Source organism: Pleurodeles waltl, chromosome 11, assembly GCF_031143425.1.
Source record: "Pleurodeles waltl isolate 20211129_DDA chromosome 11, aPleWal1.hap1.20221129, whole genome shotgun sequence".
NCBI lineage: Eukaryota > Metazoa > Chordata > Amphibia > Caudata > Salamandridae > Pleurodeles > Pleurodeles waltl.
In genome coordinates, this window is record NC_090450.1 from 529,094,442 (window position 1) to 529,117,588 (window position 23,147).

General features: G+C 43.4%; 1 protein-coding gene across 1 annotated transcript in view; it reads left to right on the top strand.

Annotated features, from left to right (window-relative positions):
- Window positions 1–4,994: 4,994 nt before the first annotated feature.
- Window positions 4,995–23,147, top strand: part of XRN1 (5'-3' exoribonuclease 1) — an 838,379-nt gene continuing 820,226 nt past the window's right edge. Inside the window, exon 1 of the mRNA XM_069213922.1 lies at window positions 4,995–5,172. Within this exon, the coding sequence (XP_069070023.1) occupies window positions 5,098–5,172 (75 nt within the window). The 5' untranslated portion in view covers window positions 4,995–5,097. The remainder of the gene's footprint in view (window positions 5,173–23,147) is intronic.

Consider the following 23,147-nt stretch of genomic DNA (forward strand, 5'->3'; position numbering starts at 1 on the left):
CAGAGTTGCTGAGTTCCAGGGACCACGCTCGTCGTGCTGAGAGGGGACCCAGAGGACCGGTGATGCAGTCTTTTGTTGCCTGCGGTTGCAGGGGGAAGATTCCGTCGACCCACGGGAGATTTCTTCAGTGCTCCTGGTGCAAGAAGGAGGCAGGCTACCCCCAGTGCATGCACCACCAGGAAAACAGTCGAGAAGGCGGCAAAATCAGCGATACAAGGTTGCAGTAGTCATCTTTGCTACTTTGTTGCGGTTTTGCAGGCGTCCTGAGCAGTCAGCGGTCGATCCTTTGGCAGAAGGTGAAGAGAGAGATGCAGAGGAACTCTGATGAGCTCTTGCATTCGTTATCTAAAGAATTCCCCGAAGCAGAGACCCTAAATAGCCAGAAAAGGAGGTTTGGCTACCTAGGAAGGAGGATAGGTTAGTAACACAGGTAAGAGCCTATCAGCAGGAGTCTCTGACGTCACCTGCTGGCACTGGCCACTCAGAGCAGTCCAGTGTGCCAGCAGCACCTCTGTTTCCAAGATGGCAGAGGTCTGGAGCACACTGGAGGAGCTCTGGGCACCTCCAGTGGGAGGTGCAGGTCAGGGGAGTGGTCACTCCCCTTTCCTTTGTCCAGTTTTGCGCCAGAGCAGGGCTGGGGGATCCCTGAACCGGTGTAGACTGGCTTATGCAGAGATGGGCACCATCTGTGCCCATCAAAGCATTTCCAGAGGCTGGGGAAGGCTACTCCTCCCCAGCCCTGACACCTTTTTCCAAAGGCAGAGGGTGTAACACCCTCTCTCTGAGGAAGTCCTTTGTTCTGCCTTCCTGGGCCAGGCCTGGCTGGACCCCAGGAGGGCAGAAACCTGTCTGAGGGGTTGGCAGCAGCAGCAGCTGCAGTGAAACCCCGGGAAAGGCAGTTTGGCAGTACCCGGGTCTGTGCTAGAGACTTGGGGGATCATGGAATTGTCTCCCCAATGCCAGGATGGCATTGGGGTGACAATTCCATGATCTTAGACATGTTATATGGCCATGTTCGGAGTTACCATTGTGACGCTATACATAGGTAGTGACCTATGTATAGTGCACGCGTGTAATGGTGTCCCCGCACTCACAAGGTCCGGGGAATTTGCCCTGAACGATGTGGGGGCACCTTGGCTAGTGCCAGGGTGCCCACACACTAAGTAACTTAGCACCCAACCATCACCAGGTGAAGGTTAGACATATAGGTGACTTATAAGTTACTTAAGTGCAGTGGTAAATGGCTGTGAAATAACGTGGACGTTATTTCACTCAGGCTGCAGTGGCAGGCCTGTGTAAGAATTGTCAGAGCTCCCTATGGGTGGCAAAAGAAATGCTGCAGCCCATAGGGATCTCCTGGAACCCCAATACCCTGGGTACCTCAGTACCATATACTAGGGAATTATAAGGGTGTTCCAGTGTGCCAATGTGAATTGGTGAAATTGGTCACTAGCCTGTTAGTGACAATTTAGAAAGCAGAGAGAGCATAACCACTGAGGTTCTGGTTAGCAGAGCCTCAGTGAGACAGTTAGTCATCACACAGGGAACACATACATGTAGGCCACAAACTTATGAGCACTGGGGTCCTGGCTAGCAGAGTCCCAGTGACACATAACAAACATACTGAAAACATAGGGTTTTCACTATGAGCACTGGGCCCTGGCTAGCAGGATCCCAGTGAGACAGTGAAAACACCCTGGCATATACTCACAAACAGGCCAAAGGTGGGGGTAACAAGGCTACTTTCTCACATATTCTAAGTGAGTTACTTTAGAATGTTAAACATTGTTGTCCCCCCAAGATGATTTATGGTGTATTTTCATATATGGTGTTACAGCTGTACATTTCTTTCAGAGGAAGTGAACAGAAACAATATTGAGATCTAACTACATCTTACTAGGTTATGGATATGGTTGCTGTTGATGTGATTGCCAGACCAGAATGTTTTTTGTATCAGTTTTAAGGCAGAAGCTATCGCTGCGACATCAGAGGCTGATCAAGCAAGCTTTGTGTCTGGAAGGCTTTTTTTTTTGGTTTTACAGACTGTTAATTGTGGATCGTTGCATATGTTCTGCCAAGAGAGGTTTTACAGACTGTTAATTGTGGATCGCTACATATGTTCTGCCAAGAGACGCAAAGGCAGGGGAAGGACTATCATAGATGCCAACAGACCAGATTTAGGCGAGAGACTCCCGATTTTTTTTAACAAAAAATTGCTTTATTTTGACTGTTTAAAATCTCCTCCTCATTATCTAAAATGCTGGCATTTATGGGCTATGATGTCTTAAGTACTTACATGGTTGAGACGAAGCTGTGAAGTTTCCTGTGTCTATTTGTAACGTGCCGCTCCAGTCCCAGGCCTGCCAACTCACACGGTGACACACAATATTGGCTTCTCTCACACGGTCTCCCTCCTAAGAGACAATATCACACAGTGGCAGGAAAAATTTGATTCTATGTCAGGACCGGAGGATTATGCTGTCTCTTTCTTTTACTAAACTTTCACAGCAGCCAATTACAAAACATTAAAGGAAAAAACTACATTTCCCAATACAACATAATACAATGTCACATGCTCCAATCACCTATCGTGACCTCCAACTATAAGAGTCCTGAACCCCAACGTCCTCTTTCTTTGCTGCTTCGCAGCAGATAAGTGACATCTTATCTATTCTTGTGTGTTATTTGATTATTTGTACTTATTTAATCGTGTATTTGCACTTGTTTAGCGTCGCGATTTCGCACGCTCTTTATACTGGTAAAACTGTGTTTAATTGATAAATTCTGCATTTATACTGGAGAGTGGAGCGGGAGCACTGCGCGTGCTGTGCGCAGTCTGTCTTCTGTGTCGGTATTGATTTTGACCGGCACGCGCGTTTTATGAGCCGATCCATTCCCTAAGGTGTTTGTCTTCGGATCGGCTCGTAAATTTCAGCGCCCCTCGGGCAACTGATTGTATTGACGGAGGCAGACTGGAGAAGTGTGTCCCTGACGCCCAGACAGTGTGCTGCTGGGTCGTAAAATTCAATTAGGCTCTGCATAGAGTGTAAAACAGGCGGCTCCCTCCAATATATATTTAAATCATAGTTAATCAGAATTGTGAGTTCTATCTGCCTGTGAAGGGGTTTTCTCACTCCCCCTTTTATTTGAAGTATATCCTGCTGCTTACAATGGCACAATGGAATGAGGAAGAGACAGGGTACTACCCTGAAGATACGGTTGACCAGATGGAGGTTAATTTAGTTGAGGCACTCGACTCTAGAGTGCAACAATCTGTAAATGATGCCTTGGTGAGAGCATTAGGCCCCTTTTCCGGGCAACTTCTAGAGTACGCTCACTCTCAAGGCTGGGTTCCGGGTTCATCCTCTGGTAATCCCGAAGGGATCAACCCTCAAAACGCCTCCAAATCTAAGTCTAAAACAAAAAATATTATTAATGAAGATGACCCTGAGGATATACATGCAGAAGCATTTGCTAAACTACGCAAAAGACGTATTGATGAGCACAACTATAGTAATTTGGATAATTCTTCCTCTGCTGGGGATTCTTCCGATCAGGATTCAGATGACCAGTCTACGCCAACTCCCAGCAAGAAAGCTAAGAAGCGCCCCTCTTCGCATCTGTTAGACTTCGGCCCCTCTGAAATAGTACATCCTAGGTCCTCTAACTGGCTCCCGTCTTCAGAGGTGGCGCAATATGTACACGGTAACCTGAGGAAAGGTTATGATAAAGAGGTTCGCACTCGCCTCAAGACTGAAGGTCCCAGACCTGATTTAGATAACTTAATAGAATTGAAAATTCTTGTTGCGTAAGCTAGATTTTTTTTATTGTTTTTGGAGGCTTTTAGCTGCCGATGTCCATTAATATGAGTGAAAACACCCTAGGACATCGGCAGAAGCCTCAACAAGATTTTGTTTTTGTTTTTTTAGGAGGGGTTTGGGTGGGGACAAAAGTGCCTCTTAGGTGCTTCTCGGCACAAGGTCATGACCCCCTCCCAGGCCCTGCCCCCTCCTCGCACTGTGAGGTTTTTGGTGAAATTGGCAGGTCTGTAGTCCAGGTTTTTTCCTTTGAATTCTGGGACTTAAAATTGAGTTTTATAATGGAATAAACAGGACTACAAGTCTCAGAATTCTAATAAAAATCCCAGACTAGAGCTGCACACCATCCATGGACCTAGAAAAATTAGCAGGACTGGTGAGAAGGGCCATGACATCACTGTAAAGGTTCATGGGAAATTAGGTTTTTAATTCCTAATATTTTCGTTGGCTGCTGTGTTTTGAGCAGGAAAGAATGAGAAGCAAAACCCTCCCCTTCGTGTCATTAATGGATTTTAAAATTATTGATATGTTAGCTATATAAAAAAAAAAATCCTATATGATCACATATATCAACTGACCTGATGCGGGTGGGAGTGTCACGGTTTTTTAAATAAAAATTGCTTATTTTGGCTGTCTCCCACCTAAAACTGCCTCTGCTTCGAAAGAAGTCAATGGGGAAAATACGTCCACCGTTTTTTCCAAAATATCCCTAGTTCCTGGTCTAAAATCATGTTGGCATGTATGTATGATGCACCACAAAAGGCAACTCCCAACAAGCTGTGTCCCAGCCATACAGTAATGTTATGAAAACTCTTCATATTAAAACAGACATTAATAAATTGCACCATTAAAAGACAGATAATTCCTAACGGTTTGGCTTTATCCAAAGAAATCAGCTGACATCTTATTTATACTACGTTATTTAGAAGACATATTAGAAAACCAAAGCAACATCAAACATAAGTCTACTTAACATAGATTTAATCGAAATTAACATACTTTTATTTCATGTAAAGCGAAAATAACCGGATACGTGTGGACGTTTTTGGTATATTATTCAACTTCAGACAATTTCAAGATGGCCGCCACGCTTGCCACATGTGTGTCCCTCATCTACGTCAAATAACTACATTTTGCCGTCAGTCGCTCTGAAGCCGTTTTTGAACTGTCTGTCATCAGCGCCGCGCCGGAAGCGGCAGAGTACTGGTTTTGCTTTCGGGCATTAGCAGCTTTAGTAGGGACAGGAGTCGTCAGAAAGGGAAAGTGCGACGCAGACACCATGGGAGTCCCCAAGTTCTATCGTTGGATCTCAGAGCGGTACCCATGTCTGAGCGAAGTGGTGAAGGAGCACCAGGTAAGCGATGAGGGTGACAGCTCTGGAAACAGTGACTGGTTCTATTTACTCTCCTACAGTGGCAGAGTCCCTTTGCTTTGGGGACTGGCATGTTGCTTGCGTTCTCTTACCTACAGTCAGTATTCTCTTTCCGCTTTCTCTCCTACACTGGAAGCGTGTGACTTGTGTTCTTAGAGGCTGTCACAGTATTCTGTGCTCACCTTTTTGACTGCGTGGCACATAATACAGGCGACATCGCAGATCGAACATTACATATGTTCCATGTAGTTGTGGACTTAACTGTGTACGACGGATGTTACTGTTCAGTCAGACATTTGGAAGTTGGTTGTCAACGTCTAAAACAATCTGCCTTGCTACATGTTTCGAATTGTAAATGCATCTTAAGGTTTACTTCTTGTAGCTGGCACTGTACCTTCTCGTCTTCACCCGACATTAAGGACGCTCTCACTCCCTTCTCTGGGGCTGCGATTACTCTCCCTCCATACATTTATGGACCTGAGTGAAATTTACTTTCTTCGGTACTGGAACTCCCCGCTACCCCCTCACTGACATGGACGCTCTCCCTTTGGATCTGACAGATGACTGTGTCACGCCGCCCATCGCCTGGCAGGATAAACTCACGCTCTCATGAGCTGGTTACGATCCTTCCTACAGCTAGACGAATGCCCCTGACCCCAAGAGAGATACGTTGTTGCTACCATTTCCTTTTCATAAGTAAAATAAGTTGCTCATTTTCCATCCATTCGAGATGCACAACCTGCTCAGAAGACTTCCGGGCCTATTTACAAGCCCCTTGCGCCGTCGGTGCGTCATTTTTTCTATATAAAAAGGGACGCACCTACGGCGCAATAAGCTTGTAAATAAGCCCCATAGTTTATTGTCGTTCATCCCTCTTGAACCGCTCGACATTATGACTTTATTGAGGGTGGCTATATAATGTCGTTGCGAGGAAGAAGGAACTCTAAGTGATATAATAACTGGTCAGTAATTGAAACCTTTTCATACCTCCTCTGCTAGCCATGAGTGGGTGAACAAAGCCGTTGAGGTCAAAGTTACTACTCCAAGGGCTCTGTTCTCCAGTTCATGGTTTTTCTTTCACAAATTGTTATCATCAATTGTGGTGACGGATTTGGATCAAATGAACTGAACAAGAAGTAAGTCCCAGAATGCATTAAACCGTCAAAATAAATACATGGTGTAGACATGGAGCTATTCGGTAACCTTGGCTGACGGCCTATCGTTCCACAAGAGAACCTGTCACAGAAATCATACAGGAGCTAATAATTTAATGCATTATTCTTGCAGAAATATTAAGTGAAGCATAATACCATTGTAAGCAATCAAATTATATTGGCCAGGAGCACAGCACTCTGCTCATACGGTCTGTGCAATCCCATCTCCAGCAGGAGAGGAATGGTATGCAAAAAAAAGTGCCATAAGTCTCTTGCTCAAAATAAACAGCTGACTCGGCGACAAAGGTACGATCAACATGCCATCCGGAAAGACTCAGATGCCTGAGAAACCTATTTGCTTTTGAGAGTTGGGGTGTTTACCCAGTGCCTAAAATTCAAACCAGAGACATGAGATTTTAACATTCATTCCTTGCTTTTGATGCCAATATGTATCACAATTGTTATAGATGGGTATGAAATTACAGTAACTAACATCGTACCCCTCCCTGCCAGTGTCTCCGTAAATATCTGGATTTACTCCTGCACCCGGGAAAGTGTTTGAGCATCTTTTGCATGTTTAATTCACACTGTTAATAATATCTGCTCAATTTATAAGCTTATGTTAGAGTGCCATGGATCTCAATCTTGGCATCCAGTAGCACCAGTAATGGTTCATTTGGCAGTTTATTTTACCCATGTTTATTACATGGACATCAAAATCTCATTCCTGATTTTCAGGCAAATCCACCAAACATCAATGAGCTGCTATAGTATCTTTCTTTTAGGCTTACATTGTATAGGTGTGGTCAATGGGCAATTGGATCACATACCCTCTCTAACCTTACTTGTACATATTTTCCTTGTTTTTACTTCTTATCAACTTGTTTGACGATGTTAAATGGGTTGTCACATCTCTTATATTGTTTTATTTCTCTGCATCGATTTTCCATATCTGCGTATTCTCAGTAGCACACTCGCTCTCTCTCTACTGGTTAAATTGGATTTTGCTCCCTTCAGGACCAAGATGTCCAACGTAGCGAATGTTGCATTTTTAAAGTATTACATTAAATCAAATTCTGCTGTGGGTTCATTCTTTATAACACCATGAATACGTTTAACACATGATGTGTGAATTTGTGTTCCATGCTCATGTAACATTTCATTAGTTGTCCCTGCTTTTCTGTACAGTTTTACCTGAGGTTGTGTGGAAACTAATCCTACTGTCTCGTACTTCTTGCATATTGGATAAACACAATCTAATTAATTCGCTTAATTAAATATTAGTGTGATTTATTACTTTGATATAGCACATTAGTGACTGAGTTTTGTAAATTCTGACTTTTGAAATATTGTGTAAAAGGCAGTCGATATGGGAGTTCATGGGATATTACATTTGTCAGTGAGGTTTTAAAAGAAACATGATTCCATTTGTCCCTGTTGGAAATGGCTCTTTTTGCAGGGGTATCCCCAAACTTGTTGCCTTCTTCCTCCTATTTTTTCAGGTCTGTTTTTGCTGGTTTATTGTCTCTGCACACTTTACCACTGCTAAAGTGCAAGTGCTACCTATAGAAATTGTACTGTTGATAGGTTTATCCATGATTGGTATATTTGATTTACTGGTAAGTCCCTAGTAAAGTGCGCTAGAGGTGCCAAGAGCCTATAAATCAAATCCTACTAGTGGGCCTGCAGCACTGGTTGTGCAACCCACATTAGTAGCCCTGTAACCATGGCTCAGACCTGCCACTGCAGTGTCTGTGTGTGCAGTTTTAAACTGCCAATTCAACTTGACAAGTATACCTACTTGCCAGGCCTAAACCTTCCCTTTTACTACATGTCAGGCACCCCTAAAGTAGGCCCTAGGTAGCCCCAGGGGCTAGGTTCAGTGTATGGTTAAGGTAGGACATATACTAGTGTGTTTTAGATGTCCTAACAGTGAAATACTGCCCAATTCGGTTTTCACTGTGCAAGGCCTATCTCTCTCTTAGGTTAACATGGGGGCTGCCTTTAAATATCCTTAAAGCGCAGATTCCCCTTGAGAGAAGATGCAAATTTGGAGTTTAGGGTCTCAGAACTCACAATGTAAAAACACATCTTTTATTGAAGTTAGTTTTTAAATTGTCTGTTTTGAAAATGCCACTTTTAGAAAGTAGGCATTTTCTTGCTTAAACCATTCTGTGACTCTGTCTGTTTGTGGATTCCCCATCCTGGTCAGTTTGACAATTGGGCTGTTCACACCTCTTCTCTAGACAGTGACACAAAAGGGGGCGGGCGTGTAGCCTGCATATCCTGATGAGCCCTCTGAGCTAGAGGGGAGGGAGGAGTGGTCGTTTACACCTGAATGGACTGTGCCTGCCCTTACACAATGCAGTCTCCGACCCCCTGGTGTGTGTCTGGGACCTGGCCTGGACAAGGAAAGATCTTGCAAACACTTGAGACTTTTCTTTGAAGTTTGCCAACTTCAAAGGCAGAACAGGGTATAAGAAGAAGTCCCAAAACCCCAGACTTTTAGAATCTTTCTGGAATCGAGAGGAACCTCTGCCCAGGAGAAGAGCTGAAGGAGGAGTACTGTCCCTTTGATGTGTTGCTTTGCTGGACTGGCCTGCAGTTGCTGCTTCTGCCTGAAAAGAGTGCAAAGGGTGAACTTTGCTGTGTGTCCTGCTTGAGAAAGTTCTCCAAGGGCTTGGAGTAGAGCTTGCCTCCTGTTGGAAGTCTCAGGGACACCAAAGACTTCTGTTTCCTTGACCTTCAGCAATGGGAACTGTGTGTTTTGTGCTGTTTAAGAGGAGAAACCATTGCGCTGCTGTCATCAGATGACTTCACTGAGCCGCTGCTTGCACCGCTACTTTTGGACCCCGCACTCTGGAATCGCCGGCTCACACCACAGCCTGAGCCTCCCTGACGATGACGCTCCTGCTGACACTGGCGCCGCTGCCTGCACTGTGGCCTGTGGACACCGCTCGTGAGGAGTACGAAGCACCGTCCTGTCCCGCACCGCAGCCCAGGTCCACCGACGCCAACACCATCAACTCCAGTGTCGTCACCAGGCATCCTTGCCTGCACCGTGGCCCGTGGACACTGCTCATGAGGATCACGAAGCACCGTCCCATCCCGCACCACTGGTTTGGGCCTACCGAAGACAGCGCTGCTGCAACAATGACGCCGCTGCCTGCACCATGACCTGTGGCACCGCACGTTGTACGGCCCGCTTCACACCTCATCCCTGCTCTCACCAACGCCGTCACCAAGCCGCTGACTGCACCGTGACCTGTGGGCACCGCACGTTGCATCGCCCCGCTTTGCACCGCTGCCCCGACACCATCCACGCCAGCGCTCCTGACTTCATCAGCCCGGAGTTTGATCTGCAACATGTGTGACTTCAAGGGCCTACCGACTCTGGAACAGACACCACTCTCCAGAGCTCACTGGGAGGATCACGACGCCCTACAAATCCATGGTACTGTTTGCGGGTCCTCCTAACACCGTAGCTGGCCCGCGACACTGCGGCCGGCCTGAACTGTTATTTTTGTTGATCACTTCGCTGTGATAGCCCCAGGTGGAGTTATTGACTTCAAGGAACTGTATTTTTGAGTAAATCTTACAAAATTCATATTTTTATTACTGTATGTTGGATTTGTATTGTATTTAGTCTTGTTTTAAATAGATAAATATTGGCTATTTTTCTAAAACTGGTGTGATGTCCTTTTGTAGTGTTTTCACTGTGTTACTGTGTGTTATGTGCAAATGCTTTACACATTACTTCTGAGATAAGCCTGACTGCTCGTGCCACGCTACCAAGGGGGTGAGCAGGGGTTATCTGAGCAGGTATCTCCCTTAACCTGACTAGAGTGAGGGTCCCTACGTGGACAGGGTGCAAACCGACTGCTAGCTAGAGACCCCATTTTTAACAGCCACCTTGTCTTAAACAATTACAGATCAGTCCTTGGCATCTTTGCTCTAAACACATACACACACACACAAATATTTATTGATTCCCCAAAACTTGTGTTGTTGCCTCATCTACATACGCTGCTATATTATTAGTCAGGCAACAGGCTACATATATGGTATTGCTGAGGATAACCTACTCACTTACTCAGCTTGCATGTGGAGCTCCACTCCCACTGCCTTAAGTGAAATGCATATGCCAATATGTGTATCCTGTGCTTTCTGTACCACAGGATTTGAGCTGTTTTATGAGAGATGACAGATGAGGCTTAAAAGGACCTAGACTGGTCTTGGGTTGCTTGTGTTCCCATCTAAGTTGCATCTGGCGTAGCAGTTAGGGCTGGACTTTTCCTACTGGAGCAGGACCAAGTCTGATTTGGATATAGCTGTTCCTTGTTTAGAGTGGAACAGAGGACAAAATAATAATGAACTGGAAATCAGTAGAACGATTGACAGTGGCTGACACCTTTTCAAGAATTCCATTCAACATCTTTGTGTTTTTTTTCTCTCTTTTCATGGCACTCTGTTTCCTCTCATTGCATGGTCCCTGATTATTTTTTCCTTTGTGGTGGGTGGAAGGATGGACAGTATGAGTCCCCACATTTCTTTGCTCTCCCTTTCCTCTATCTTGTGGTGGGTGATTCTACCTCTTTGAGTCTCTTGTGCGTTCTCCCTACTGCCTGGGTTGGACACCCTTGTTTTAGCATTAGGCCCGTAGCTTGTGCCTTTTACACATAGACATGCTTTTATTCATTTCATATTTTTTAGCCTAGCCAGCTTTTCGCTCGTTGTTTTTATATTTTAATCAGCTGCCTCATTCTGAGAAGACCTAGTTGTTCGCATTGGACATTTTATCAGCCCTTTGTACACATTTCAGTTTGTGCCCTTATCAAGGCTGTCATGTTCGGTACATGATATTCTAACTTGTATTGCCACTCCAGGAGCTCAGGGGTTAGTCCCCAGTTCCTAGACATAGTAGCACATCAAGCCTGTTATTAGACCAATGCAGGATTTATTATATAAGCACCGCATAGACCTAAAGGGGACAGAGGGCATTCCTGTCATGACCTTAGTGCGACGCACATCATTCTTTTGACAGCTTTAATGATCCTGGCGCTGAATCTACAACTACCTGAGAGGTTGCCATCCAGACACCTAGCAGACCCTTGTCAACCTCTTCAGACAGGGGATCAGGGTCCCTCTCTTAGACCGAGATAGGCAGAAGGGTTACCACTGCTATGCTGTCAGATTTTAGACATAGGGTGTAGGTAGGAAACTTTAGGCTGTTGGGATCATACAAAAATGGTGGGATTGTTTATCTTCTTCAATCTAATTGTAGTGATCATTTCTTTTTTTTTGTTTAATCTGCCTAATTAACACAGCTTATGCTTTTCATAGTAAGATGCAATTGCTTCAGTAAATGCATTGAAATCCATTTTGCATCTCTTGTGCTGCCTTGGCATGTGTGCATCTCTGAGTAACTGAGCAAAATGGGTATGACCTGTTAACCACAGCTTCCATGAGGAGTCAGAGTGTGAGGTTTAGATTGCCACAAATCATCCTTCCTTTCTATGGTTGGGTGAGGCTCTGTAGGCTAGCAAACAGTTAGGCCAACAGGTTCCAAGGTGGTGTGGGACTGACTCTGTCACCCACACTCGGTGGTGCTGCCACCCTAAAACACTAAGTCTTATTACCAAAATAGGAACCACACAACAGGTCTTGTGGTCATCTGAGCATACAGCTCCACCACATAGCTTCTGCCGAGCCCACAACCTCTTCCTACATTGTGAAGTCCAGTGTAGGCCTGTAGTAGTAAATAGAGCCAACGCTTGACTACCAAGGGATCTGAATCATTTTCTGTGTCTAGTCTGTTGAATTTTTTTTATCAGCCTCAGATCTGTAGACCGGGTCCTATGATCCTAGGGAACGGTTACTTAGGTCCTGCTTTTCAGCTAGATGAAGTGCTCTCCCTGTTCCAAAGGCTCTACTGAAGGGATGCAGTGTTGCCGATGCACAGAGCTCGGCAGCTGCAGAGCTCGGAGCACCTCTGAATCTTTGACCACCATCCACCCCAGTCACTTCAGCCCCCCATGCACCTCAGCACCTATCAACTCTCCCACCTACCCGCCTGCACATGGGGGGGGGGGGACAGGAGGTAGCCCTGAGGTGCCTTACGGAGGCCCAAGGAGTGTGGTTCAGGATTGTACGGTGGACGAGATGAGTGGGGGGTGAAAAACTCGGGGGCACATGGAGCACAGAGGCCCATGAGTGCTCCCCCCCCGAGAACCCAGACCTGGACGGAGCAACACAGCGGGACGGACATCAAGTGTCCCTGTTTCAACCTGCTGCAACATCCGAGGCATAGATTCAAGCTCTCACTGGTGAACTGTTGACAGTTGTGTTGCTGTGCTGTTGTGCAGTCTGTGTTTTGATCACAGACATCGACACAAGTATCGACCCAATCGTCCACAAGCTCCTATAAGCATCTAGAGCCCTCACAAGTGAACTGCTGTGTTTTTCAAGCATTGACTCTTGGGGGACAAGAAGGAAGGTCAAGGCGCAAGGCAAGTGGAAGTGGAGCACATGGCAAGGCATGTGGAGCACTAAAGGACTGAAAGATTGAGGATTGAGCATGGAGGTTTTAGTCGGCCCCACCAAGAGTGTGCCCCAGAAACCCGCGGAAGCAGCCCAGCTAGGGCAGGGCGCGGCTTGCGGGAGGACCGGAGATCCCCACCCAAAGAGTCATAAATGCACAAAAGAAAAGAAAAATAAAACAGCACCAGAAGCTCTCAAGTTAGGAGCAGATCCTCTAGTAAACTCTTTCAAAGCACCATCGCACCTCCAGTTGTTAGTTCTAACAACCCCAAGCCCTAATCTCCATTGGAGCCTTTTGCAGACCACTCGGAATCACAGGTTAGTCCAGCCGGACAGTTCCAGCAACACAAACACAATTATGCCCAGCCTGCACAACGCCAAGGGCAATACACGGAGTCTAAAGAGCCCAAAGAGATAAAGTAGTCCAAAATAGACACTAACTCAGAGACTAGCTCAGCTAAGGCCCAAGCCAAAACCAAAGCAAACAAGTCTACACCCACACCTGCATGCTTGGAAAATCTCTAACCTATTGTCTTTCCGTTGATCTATCAAAGCAGTAGCAAGGCACTTCAGGAACACCTGTCTTTCAACCTTAGAGCGGCAGAGAGCACCATCAATCACATATCAAAGGAAGCGACGAGGAACAATGCGGAGAAGGTCACGCCCTTATAACAATACCAGCGCTCAGCCTGGGATGCTTCAGCAGCCGCTCGACCCCTTCATGCTACAAAGGGGGCCTCAACCCAATTATATCAAAAATCTTACTGGAGAGACAGCTGGAATAACTGGCAGTGAGCCAACTACCTGCCCAGTACAAAATAGCGATCGACCACAGTCAAATAAGGTCACAGTAAAAACAACACTGGGCAATCAAGCAAAAGGAACGGACCAATAGTCAGTTTTGGACTTTTTCATAAAAGCACAAACATGAAACTCATCACCTTTAGAACATCTTCCCCACAGAGGATAATCCAGATCTTAATAAAATGTCAAAGCAAGGCTTGGCAACTGGTCGGGACCTGTGCCAGAATGGATTGATCAGTCTTAGGGATGACACCGTTTTAGAAATATCATCAAAAAGTGTCACAGGTAACATACTAATGAAAATAATTACAAACCAAGATGACTGGCACAAACAAGGTAATGTTTTCCACTCTTCTCATATTACCCAGACTAGCCCCCCAGGTGTCCTTTTCATTGACTCTGCTTTAGACAATCAGGATTACGGCTCCGCAGACACTCTCCTTTCTGTACCGCAAATAAGCAGCCCTTATTTGGAAAGAACCAGTCCTCATCACATCAGGGGACAGTTAGATCAGCTGTTGCACACTAATGCGGAAAACAGACAGATGGCCAACAGCGCTAGAAGGCATAGTGGCAGGCATGGTATCCAACAACATCTACTCCATAACTTAAACCAGTCGGACTCTTTAGGAGCCCAGATGAAGGTAACTTCTCTGACAACTCAATCCTGCATAGATCATATAACTTATTGGCATCAATCATCACAACTCTGACAGCAACAATAAATGCTCTTACCTGGCAATCGGATAAATTTGAAATGCAATTGGATCTGATACATGCATTGGCCACTTCCATCAATAAAATAGAAACAAAGCTTATAGCTTTGGAACAAAAAGGTCTACGTACTGACAACACAACAGCGATATGTGCTTGCAAGCCATTAATGGATAAATTGTCATCCTTACCAGAAGTGATCAAATGATCTATCATATATCAGTGCCCCAGTTCAGCCAGCACCACACTCAAAGAGAGCCATTAAAAGGCTGAAAAAATCCAAGAATAAAAAGACGAGATTCACTTAAGGCGCTGCAAAGAACCGAACACTCAGCGGCTATCCCTGATGAATCAAGCACATATCCCATCTTTAAATTTAGAAAGACAGACAGAAACATCGACGAAACACAGAAGCATCGGCAATCATTTGACAATCAACATACGCTGCCATTGGCCCAAGCCAGTGTACACAAAAAGAAGTGCACTAGCATAGAACTTATTGAACCCAATACTGATATAGCTATTCAACCCTGAGTCTATCAACAATGTAATCATTGGCCCAAGCTTGTCCTTACGGTATGATAAGTTGTCGCTTGGGCTCTCATTATCCTAAATGAGACTACGGGATTTCTAGGTAGCAGGGTCGTTCCTGGTGTGGGGGACTAAGTCTTACCCACTTGGAAGGACCTCTGCCACCTTAAATCTGGTTTTGCTCCGGCTAACTAGCAGTGCTTCATCTCTCCCAAGGGGAAGGGATGATTGGGCAGCCGAACGCATGACATCTTTAGAACTTCTCAGGGAAGTCGTGGTCACTCAGATACCAACCAGCTCTCTTATTTACAGTATGATCTCATATACAAATGACAAAGGCAGTTTGAGTTTTATAGATTGTTTTAATAAAACAACAGCATTTTAGATATTAAGGCGTGAGCCACAATAACCAGAACCATGCAACACAGTAGGATTGAAATAGTCACAAGGAGAGTGAAACATAAGAATAACGCTATCATAGTGTTAATAGGTTACATTCTCTCTGAGTCAGTTCTATTTCGAGCACAGCATGTTAAGCTCTAAGCTTGCCTTTCAGATTCCCTGGGAAGACATCAACCCTCATACCTGAGCAAAGGCCTGTGATCTGGTTCAGCATCTGCAACAGGGCAGTCAGCGTCTAGTCGTGGTTCCCTGGTTGGAATCTCCCTCTTCCGTGTATTAGGACAAGGAAGTGTTTTTATAACTAACATGTCAGTGTGATCACAAAATGTCCCTACGCAAGAATGTATATCTGCCATCCAAAGACTAAACTCCTACCACGTCTATCGGCAATGTACCAGACTGTATCCTTGACTGAAGCACAGAGTGAGCAAGAATGTGTTTTTGAGAATTCCAGTGCTGAAGTAGGCTAAACAGTGTGATATAAAAAATAAAACAAGACCATAGAACTGGCTATTTGAAAAATAACAGTACGAAGCTGAATAAAATGTATTTAGAGCAAAGTGCACAGAGGCTCTATGCTGCAAGCAAAGGAATAAAATACATCTATGGCAAAGTGCACAAAGGCCTAACGCCTGAAGCTAATGCGCAAAAGATACATAAAAATGACCACACTACAAAGTATAATACCAAACAAGCTTAGGGGCCATCAACAACATCACCAATGAAAAACAGACTGAGTACTCCTGCAGAGGCTAGTGTTGGCCTTCTTCATTACATCCCGGAAATGCCAGGGCCTTCGGCCCAATTATTTGTTGCACTACAACTGGATACCTTGAGCAGGAAGAAACCGAGAGTGGCAAAAGATATTGAGGGAGTAACTGAACCAATGAACATGGTTCCTACCATCAAGTTAGTCCTCACACCCCAATATAGCTCTGAAGGCAACCGTGATATTTTAATCGATCAAACCTTCTAAGGCTGTTTAAGGCATTTCCCGAGGCAATTACCATAGAACTGGACGATAATGAAAGAATAACATTCAAAGTGCTACCGGGGCACAGCATCCATCGAGAATCCACCATCATGACTTTAAGCTCTATGGCATTGGCGGAAATGGTGCTGAAAAACAAACAGCTTTTTGAGGAATGGGATATAAAGGTTGAGCCGATAGGCCACCACAAATATCCCTACCCCCTAAAAATACCTCATGAAACTCCCCTCCAAAATACAAGCACCCACAGCATTCTAAAAGGAGCAAGTCAACATAAGACAGATGAGCAGAACACCAAACGCTCCATATTCTGCACCTATGACAACCTAGCGACCTACACTAAAACAGTGTCTTTGGAACAGGGAGACGAAAGGTGTACAAATGGGAAAACTTCCACCTTTCTTAGAACAAATCAGCAATATGCCTAACAACAATAGTCAACCCGAGGGCAGTAAACGTCATCTGACAATTATCTCTTGGAATGTCGCGGGTCTGAAGTGTCTTTTAAACTATGACGTAGCAAAACCGATATTAAAACATGCGGCTATACAATGCTTGCAAGAAACCTGGCTAACCATTCCACTGGCTATTCCAGGTTATTACGAAATGTGTGGTAGAGTGTAATGATAGAATGCAGCATAAGAATGTGAGGGATCTCATCTCTCTCTGGCACTGATGTGGCACTGATGTCATATCTGACAGAGTGGAGTGTGAGAGAGAAGGGATTCCGAGGAAGCTGTTGGAGCTGACTGTTGGCTTGACCAAATCTGTATGTGGCTAAGATACTCCTATTAAAGAACCTACATTTTGTACCATCAAGATTCATCTTTATTACACTTGGCGACGAGGGTGTGCAGGAGTATCTTAACACTATATTTTTGGGACTTTACTTTATCCAGCACTTCTAATCCAGCCTTCATTTCCAGACAATTAGACCGTTAGGATTTCTACATTGAGGGAGCTGGATATTTAATTCAAGACGGTGAGAAACATCTTTCCCTTTTTGGATTGAAACGCTTTCATTTTGAAATTTGAAACGCTTTATACCTTGTGTATGTTGGATTTACAAGCGTTTCCTTTTTATGAGTGTGCGCTAAGAAACACTCTAGCGCGTCTTTAATAGCTGCCTTTGTTTTTTATAACCACTCATGAAGATTTTCTACCTTACAGTGAAGCGTGCAGAATCTGATTTTCAGCCAAATCTTCTTCGTTTCTAACATGTTTTGTTGTGGAAGGTGCTTAACTCCAACCTCCTCTAGAAAATAATCTGTTGGTTTATAAATTCATACAACGAAGTGAATAGGAAGGTGCTTAACTCCAACCTCCTCTAGAAAACAATCTGTTGGTTTATAAATTCATACAACGAAGTGAATAGGAATATAATCCCATTTTTGGTCGTTTTCAAGCTTTATACTAAAAGCATATTTAACACACATTTTTCAACTTTAAAATCGTTTTGGAAATAAATCACAAGGAAGTATGCAAAACATCTCGCCCTCACCATTTTTCCTCACTACACCAGGGGAACCTCCTATAAAATGGTCTAAATTGAAAAAATAACTTTCCTACACTATTCCAGGGTGTGTGGAACTAATCTTTCTAATGAAAGAAAAACAGCTCTCCTGATGCATTGTCTAGGATGCGAAGGACAAGAAATTTTTGAGAACTTACCTGACACTGGTGATGAGGGAACAGATCTGAACGAATTTGAAATTTGTTTTAAAAAAAAATAGATTTGCACTATTTACCAAAAGTCAGTACCATTTTGGAAAGATATCACTTTGGCATGAGAGAGCAACAACCAGGTGAAAGTGTTGAGGATTATATTACAGCTTTGCGGAAACTTGCATCTACTTGTAAGTTTGGAGTAACCATAGAGGAACGTATAAGGGATCATTTTATGCTGAGATGCTTGAGTGATAAAGTTCGTCAGGAATTGTGGAGCAAGAACGATCCTTCTTTGCAAGAGGTCATTGTATTAGCAAAGGGTGTCAAGCACACTTTGGCATGTGTAGAAGAATTAGAGAAAGGAAAGAATAATTCAGTAAATAAGATAGATGAAAAAAAAGAAGATCATAGTAAAGAAGCATCTGGTGACAAAGGGGAAGATAAAGTGACTCATGCTCAATGGTTAAAATCTAAGGTTTTGAAATGTTTCTGTTGTGGGAATGCAGGTCACTTTGCTTCATATAAGAAATGTTCAGCGATCAACAGCATATGTAAGTTGTGTCATAACAAGGGACATTTTGCTAAATGCTGTAAGTCAAGCAAAAGTGCAACATCGGTGAAAGTGGTGGAAGATTGCATTTTGTCGATTTTAGCAAATGCTCAAAGGAAAAATCATCTGAGACACACAATTTCGATCTTAAATGAAGATGTGGAAATATTGTTTGATTCTGGAGCGTGGTTGACTCTAATTTCAAATAAGTTTTTTGATAAAAATCTGACTCACAAGATACATTTAAAAGATCCGGATGTTATCCCAGGAGGATATGGTGGCCAAACCATCCAACTGAGGGGCTATTTTGAATCAGAAATTTCATTCAGAGGAAATACTATTTTTGGAAAGAATTATGTTCCAGTTAAAGGGGACAGTGTGTTAAGTTGGCCGCATCAACGAGACTTGAACGTCATTTTAGATCCTAACTAAACTTCTCTGATAATGAGGGATGAATTCATCAAAAAAGTGCAGGATGGTGGTGAATTTCCTGTGCAGGAAATCCAAGGAAATGTCTGGCCAAAGTTTGTTAAGGACTATGAGGATGTATTCAGTGACAAATTGGGATGTCTTAAGAAATATGTCCACCGCATTAGAATAAAGGAAGGATCAGTTCCTGTAGTTTCCAAAGTGCGTCCTGTACCAATTGCCATGAAAGATGATTTAGAAAGAGAAATACAAAGATTGTGCAAAGATGGAATCATTGAGCCTGTGGAGTCATCAGAATGGGTATCACCAATTGTAGTCGCACGGAAACAATCAGGTGATATTAGACTGTGTGTCGATTTGAGGAATCTTAATAAATGTGTAGTGAGTGACCAATTTCCTTTGCCTAATATAACAGAAATGGTGACTTTGCTACATGGGTCCAAGTATTTCAGTAAGCTGGATCTCACGTCGGCCTACCATCAGGTCATGTTACATGAAGACTCAAGGGACTATACCACTTTTGTCACACCTTTTGGGACCTTTAGGTTCAAAAGGATGCCTTTTGGTCTGGTTTCAGCTGCTGCTGTTTTCCAGCATTTGATGTATAATATGTTTGGCTCAGAACCAGGCGTTAAATGTTTTCAGGATGATATCTTGATACATGCTCAGACTGAAGAGGAACATGAAAGAATAATCAGGAAAGTTTGGGGAATTTTAAGAGAACATGGTTTGACTCTTAAAATTGAAAAGTGTTCGTTTGGTAGACCGGAGGTAGAATATTTAGGTAATAGAATAACTCCCAATGGGGTGTATCCTAAAGAAGAACTTATTAAGAACATTTTGGGCCTACGGGAACCTGAGAAAAAGGAGGAACTGTTAACATTTTTGGGAATGGTTGAATTTCAAGCAAAGTTCTTGCCAAATCTAGCATCCAAGACCACAAACATGAGGAAATTAATGAAGAAAGGGAAGGAGTTTGTGTGGGATGATGATTGCAGAGTGGAGTTTGAGAGTATAAAGAAAGAATTGACATCAGTTGGAAGTTTAAGCTCATTTGATCCTAAGGAAATGTGAGTGATCATGACCGATGCGAGTATGAAAGGGTTAGGAGCGGTACTTTTACAAGACCTGGGGGAGCAAGATATAAGACCTGTGGTGTACTACTCTAGAACTCTGCGAGGAGCAGAAGTGAATTATTTGACAATAGAGAAGGAAGCTTTGAGTGTGTTCTGGGCAATTAATACATTAAAACATTTCCTGTGGGGAAAAAGAGTTTCAGATTTGTACTGATCACAAACCCCTGGTAGAAGTGTCCATGAAGAGAGGTCTGGATATGATCTCTGGAAGAATCAGTAAGTGGATTGTTGGCCTACAAGACTTTGCTTTTAAGGTGTTTTATGTACCAGGTCCAAGCAATAGGATTGCTGATTGCCTATCAAGATTGAGTACTGAAGTTGAGAGCAGTTCAGAAGAAAGTCAAGATGTCATTAGTGTGTGTAATGTGACAAGAGGTATTGTTGAACAAAGTGAGTGGTTGAGAGCAGTTATGGAAGATGCTGTGCTACAACGCGTGTGTAAGGAACATAGTGAGGGATGGAGTTCATCTGTCAAGGGGGATAAAGAGTTAGGCGGATTTTGGAAGGTGAGAGAGGAATTATCTATGGAGAATGGAATTTTGCTGCGGGGAACAAAATTGGTTGTCCCAGTATTGTTGAGAGAAAAAATTATCGAACTAGCACATGAGGGTCATCCAGAGATGAGTAAAACTAAAGCAAGAATTCGCCTTAATTATTGGTGGCCAGGAATGGATCTTATGATCGAAAGGAGAGTAAGGGAATGTTATGATTGCTGTAACAGTGATAAGGTTTATAAAACCAGAGTTCTGCCGATGTGTACTCGTGAATGTTCCTCTAAGCCGTGGGATGTTGTGGCAGTGGATGTAGTAGGACCTATATTTGGTAAAGGTGGTTGCAACTATATTCTAGTCTTAGTTGACCAATTTTCAAGGTGGGCAGAAATAGCGATTGGTAGTAGCATGGAGACTACTAAAGTGATTAATTTCTTTAATTAAATTTTCAGCCGTGAAGGTTTGCCGAACACCATTCTCACGGACAATGGGCCCCAATTTGTTTCAGATGAGATGGAAGAGTACTGTAAATCCAGGGGTATTGTGCATAAAAGATGTTCCTTGTATCATCCTGAGGGTAATAGGACAATAGAAAGATTCAATAAGTGCATAAAGGAATGTATACAGTTGGAAGTTGCAGCTGGCAGGAATTGGAAAGATGGTCTTAAGAATTTTCTCCATGCATATAGATTTTCTCCTCACGTCACTACAGGGATGGTACCGTTTGAAATTTTCAGGGGACGGAAAGCTAACACACGTTTGGCACCAGGTTGGGTGCGTTGGGGTAAGAATGAGTGTGTTACATGGTGTGACGAAAATAGGGAGGAAAGGGCGAGAGAGGAAAAGTGCTTAGTGAAAAGAAAGGAAAACTATGATAGGAGGAAAAGCACATGCAATGTTGAGGTGAAAGTGGGTGATAAGATTTTGATTAGAAACCCCAGATTTAGCAAGTCTGGAAGTAAGTTTATGGGTCCTTTTGAAGTGGTCAAACTCCTCAGGAATGCGGTGAGAATTAAAGATGGTAGGGTCTGGAATCTCAACCGTGTGGTTGTTTCAAATAAAATGTAACCCAATTTTATTCCAGTTTACAGTTTGTTGTTTTGGTATTATATTTTCTTCCTGTATATAGTTTCTATTGTTCTCATGGGTTTTGTAATAGTTCTAAAAAAAAAAAGGGGAAGGTGTGTGGTACAGTGTAATGATAGAATGCAGCATTAGAATGTGAGGGATCTCATCTCTCTCTGGCACTGATGTCATATCTGACATCAGAGTGGAGTGTGAGAGAGAAGGGATTCTGAGGAAGCTGTTGGAGCTGACTGTTGGCTTGATCAGATCTGTATGTGGCTAAGATACTCCTATTAGAGAACCTACATTTTGTACCATCAAAATTCATCTTTATTACAAAATACAACAATTAGCAATAAAAAGAAATATCTTCGGGAGACCCTCTGGTGGTCTATCGATCTACGTAAATGTCAATCTTGACTCGAAGGTCAGCTGAGTACCCAATCATAACCAATTCCTACAAATAATAAGATTAGAAATTCCTACACTAAACAGTTATTTGTCAAAAAATGTCATAATTCATCTTTATTTTAATACCTTCGATCAAGCAAGAACGGAAAACATGACTCAACTTGTAGACACCCCGGACGAAGTACTTTGCGATCACATAGACCACAATATTATAATATGTGGGGACTTTAACCTTAGATTCTTAGGAACAACTGCAGATCAGGAACACTCGACGTGCCTGGCCACCAAACAACTTCAACTTTTATTCAGCATGTGTGGACTCACTTCAGTTCAGCACTCTCAAAAAGCAAGCTCCTCTGCACAAACATTTCTCAAAACCTTTCAGGGTAAGAGCACCTTAGATTATATCTTTGCTCCTGAGGAAGCCATTAACCAATTGACATCCTTTGAATTTTACAACTAAATGCCAGCGATCACCTCCTGCTCATAACACAGAAAGGTATATGTCTATAGGTCACTCACAGGGGGATGAAAACTCACAAATAATTAGACGAATAAAATGGGGGTCCCACAGCACTACAAGCTTGTACCTCCAGGTCCAATTCAAACAGCCCAACTCTACTGTCCCTGACGGGCGACACTGTGAGGCAAATTACCAGATATCACCAACTGTCTTTTAAAACAAGCAGGATCCACTTATATTCCTCAACGGCATCCCACAAAGCCCCTCTCGCATCGCCCCATGAGGGAAAGCAAGTTGAAACTTGGCAGCTTGAGAAGATCACAAGCCAAAACAAAAAATCCTGTAACAAAAAAAAGAGTTAACGCTAAAACTATGAACATATACAAAACAACATAAACAGCTGATCTGGTCCTTAAAACGCCAATTATCAGAAAAGGAGTCAGTTTGCATCTATTCCTTAATAAGTAAACATAATCATGGTGATATATGGGGATACATCAAAAACAAGATGGTTCAGAGCGAACAACAAATTAATTCGCTAAATGAAGCTACATGGATAAAACACGTAATAATACTGAACCCAGCAGATTCATTTTTTACGGAATAAC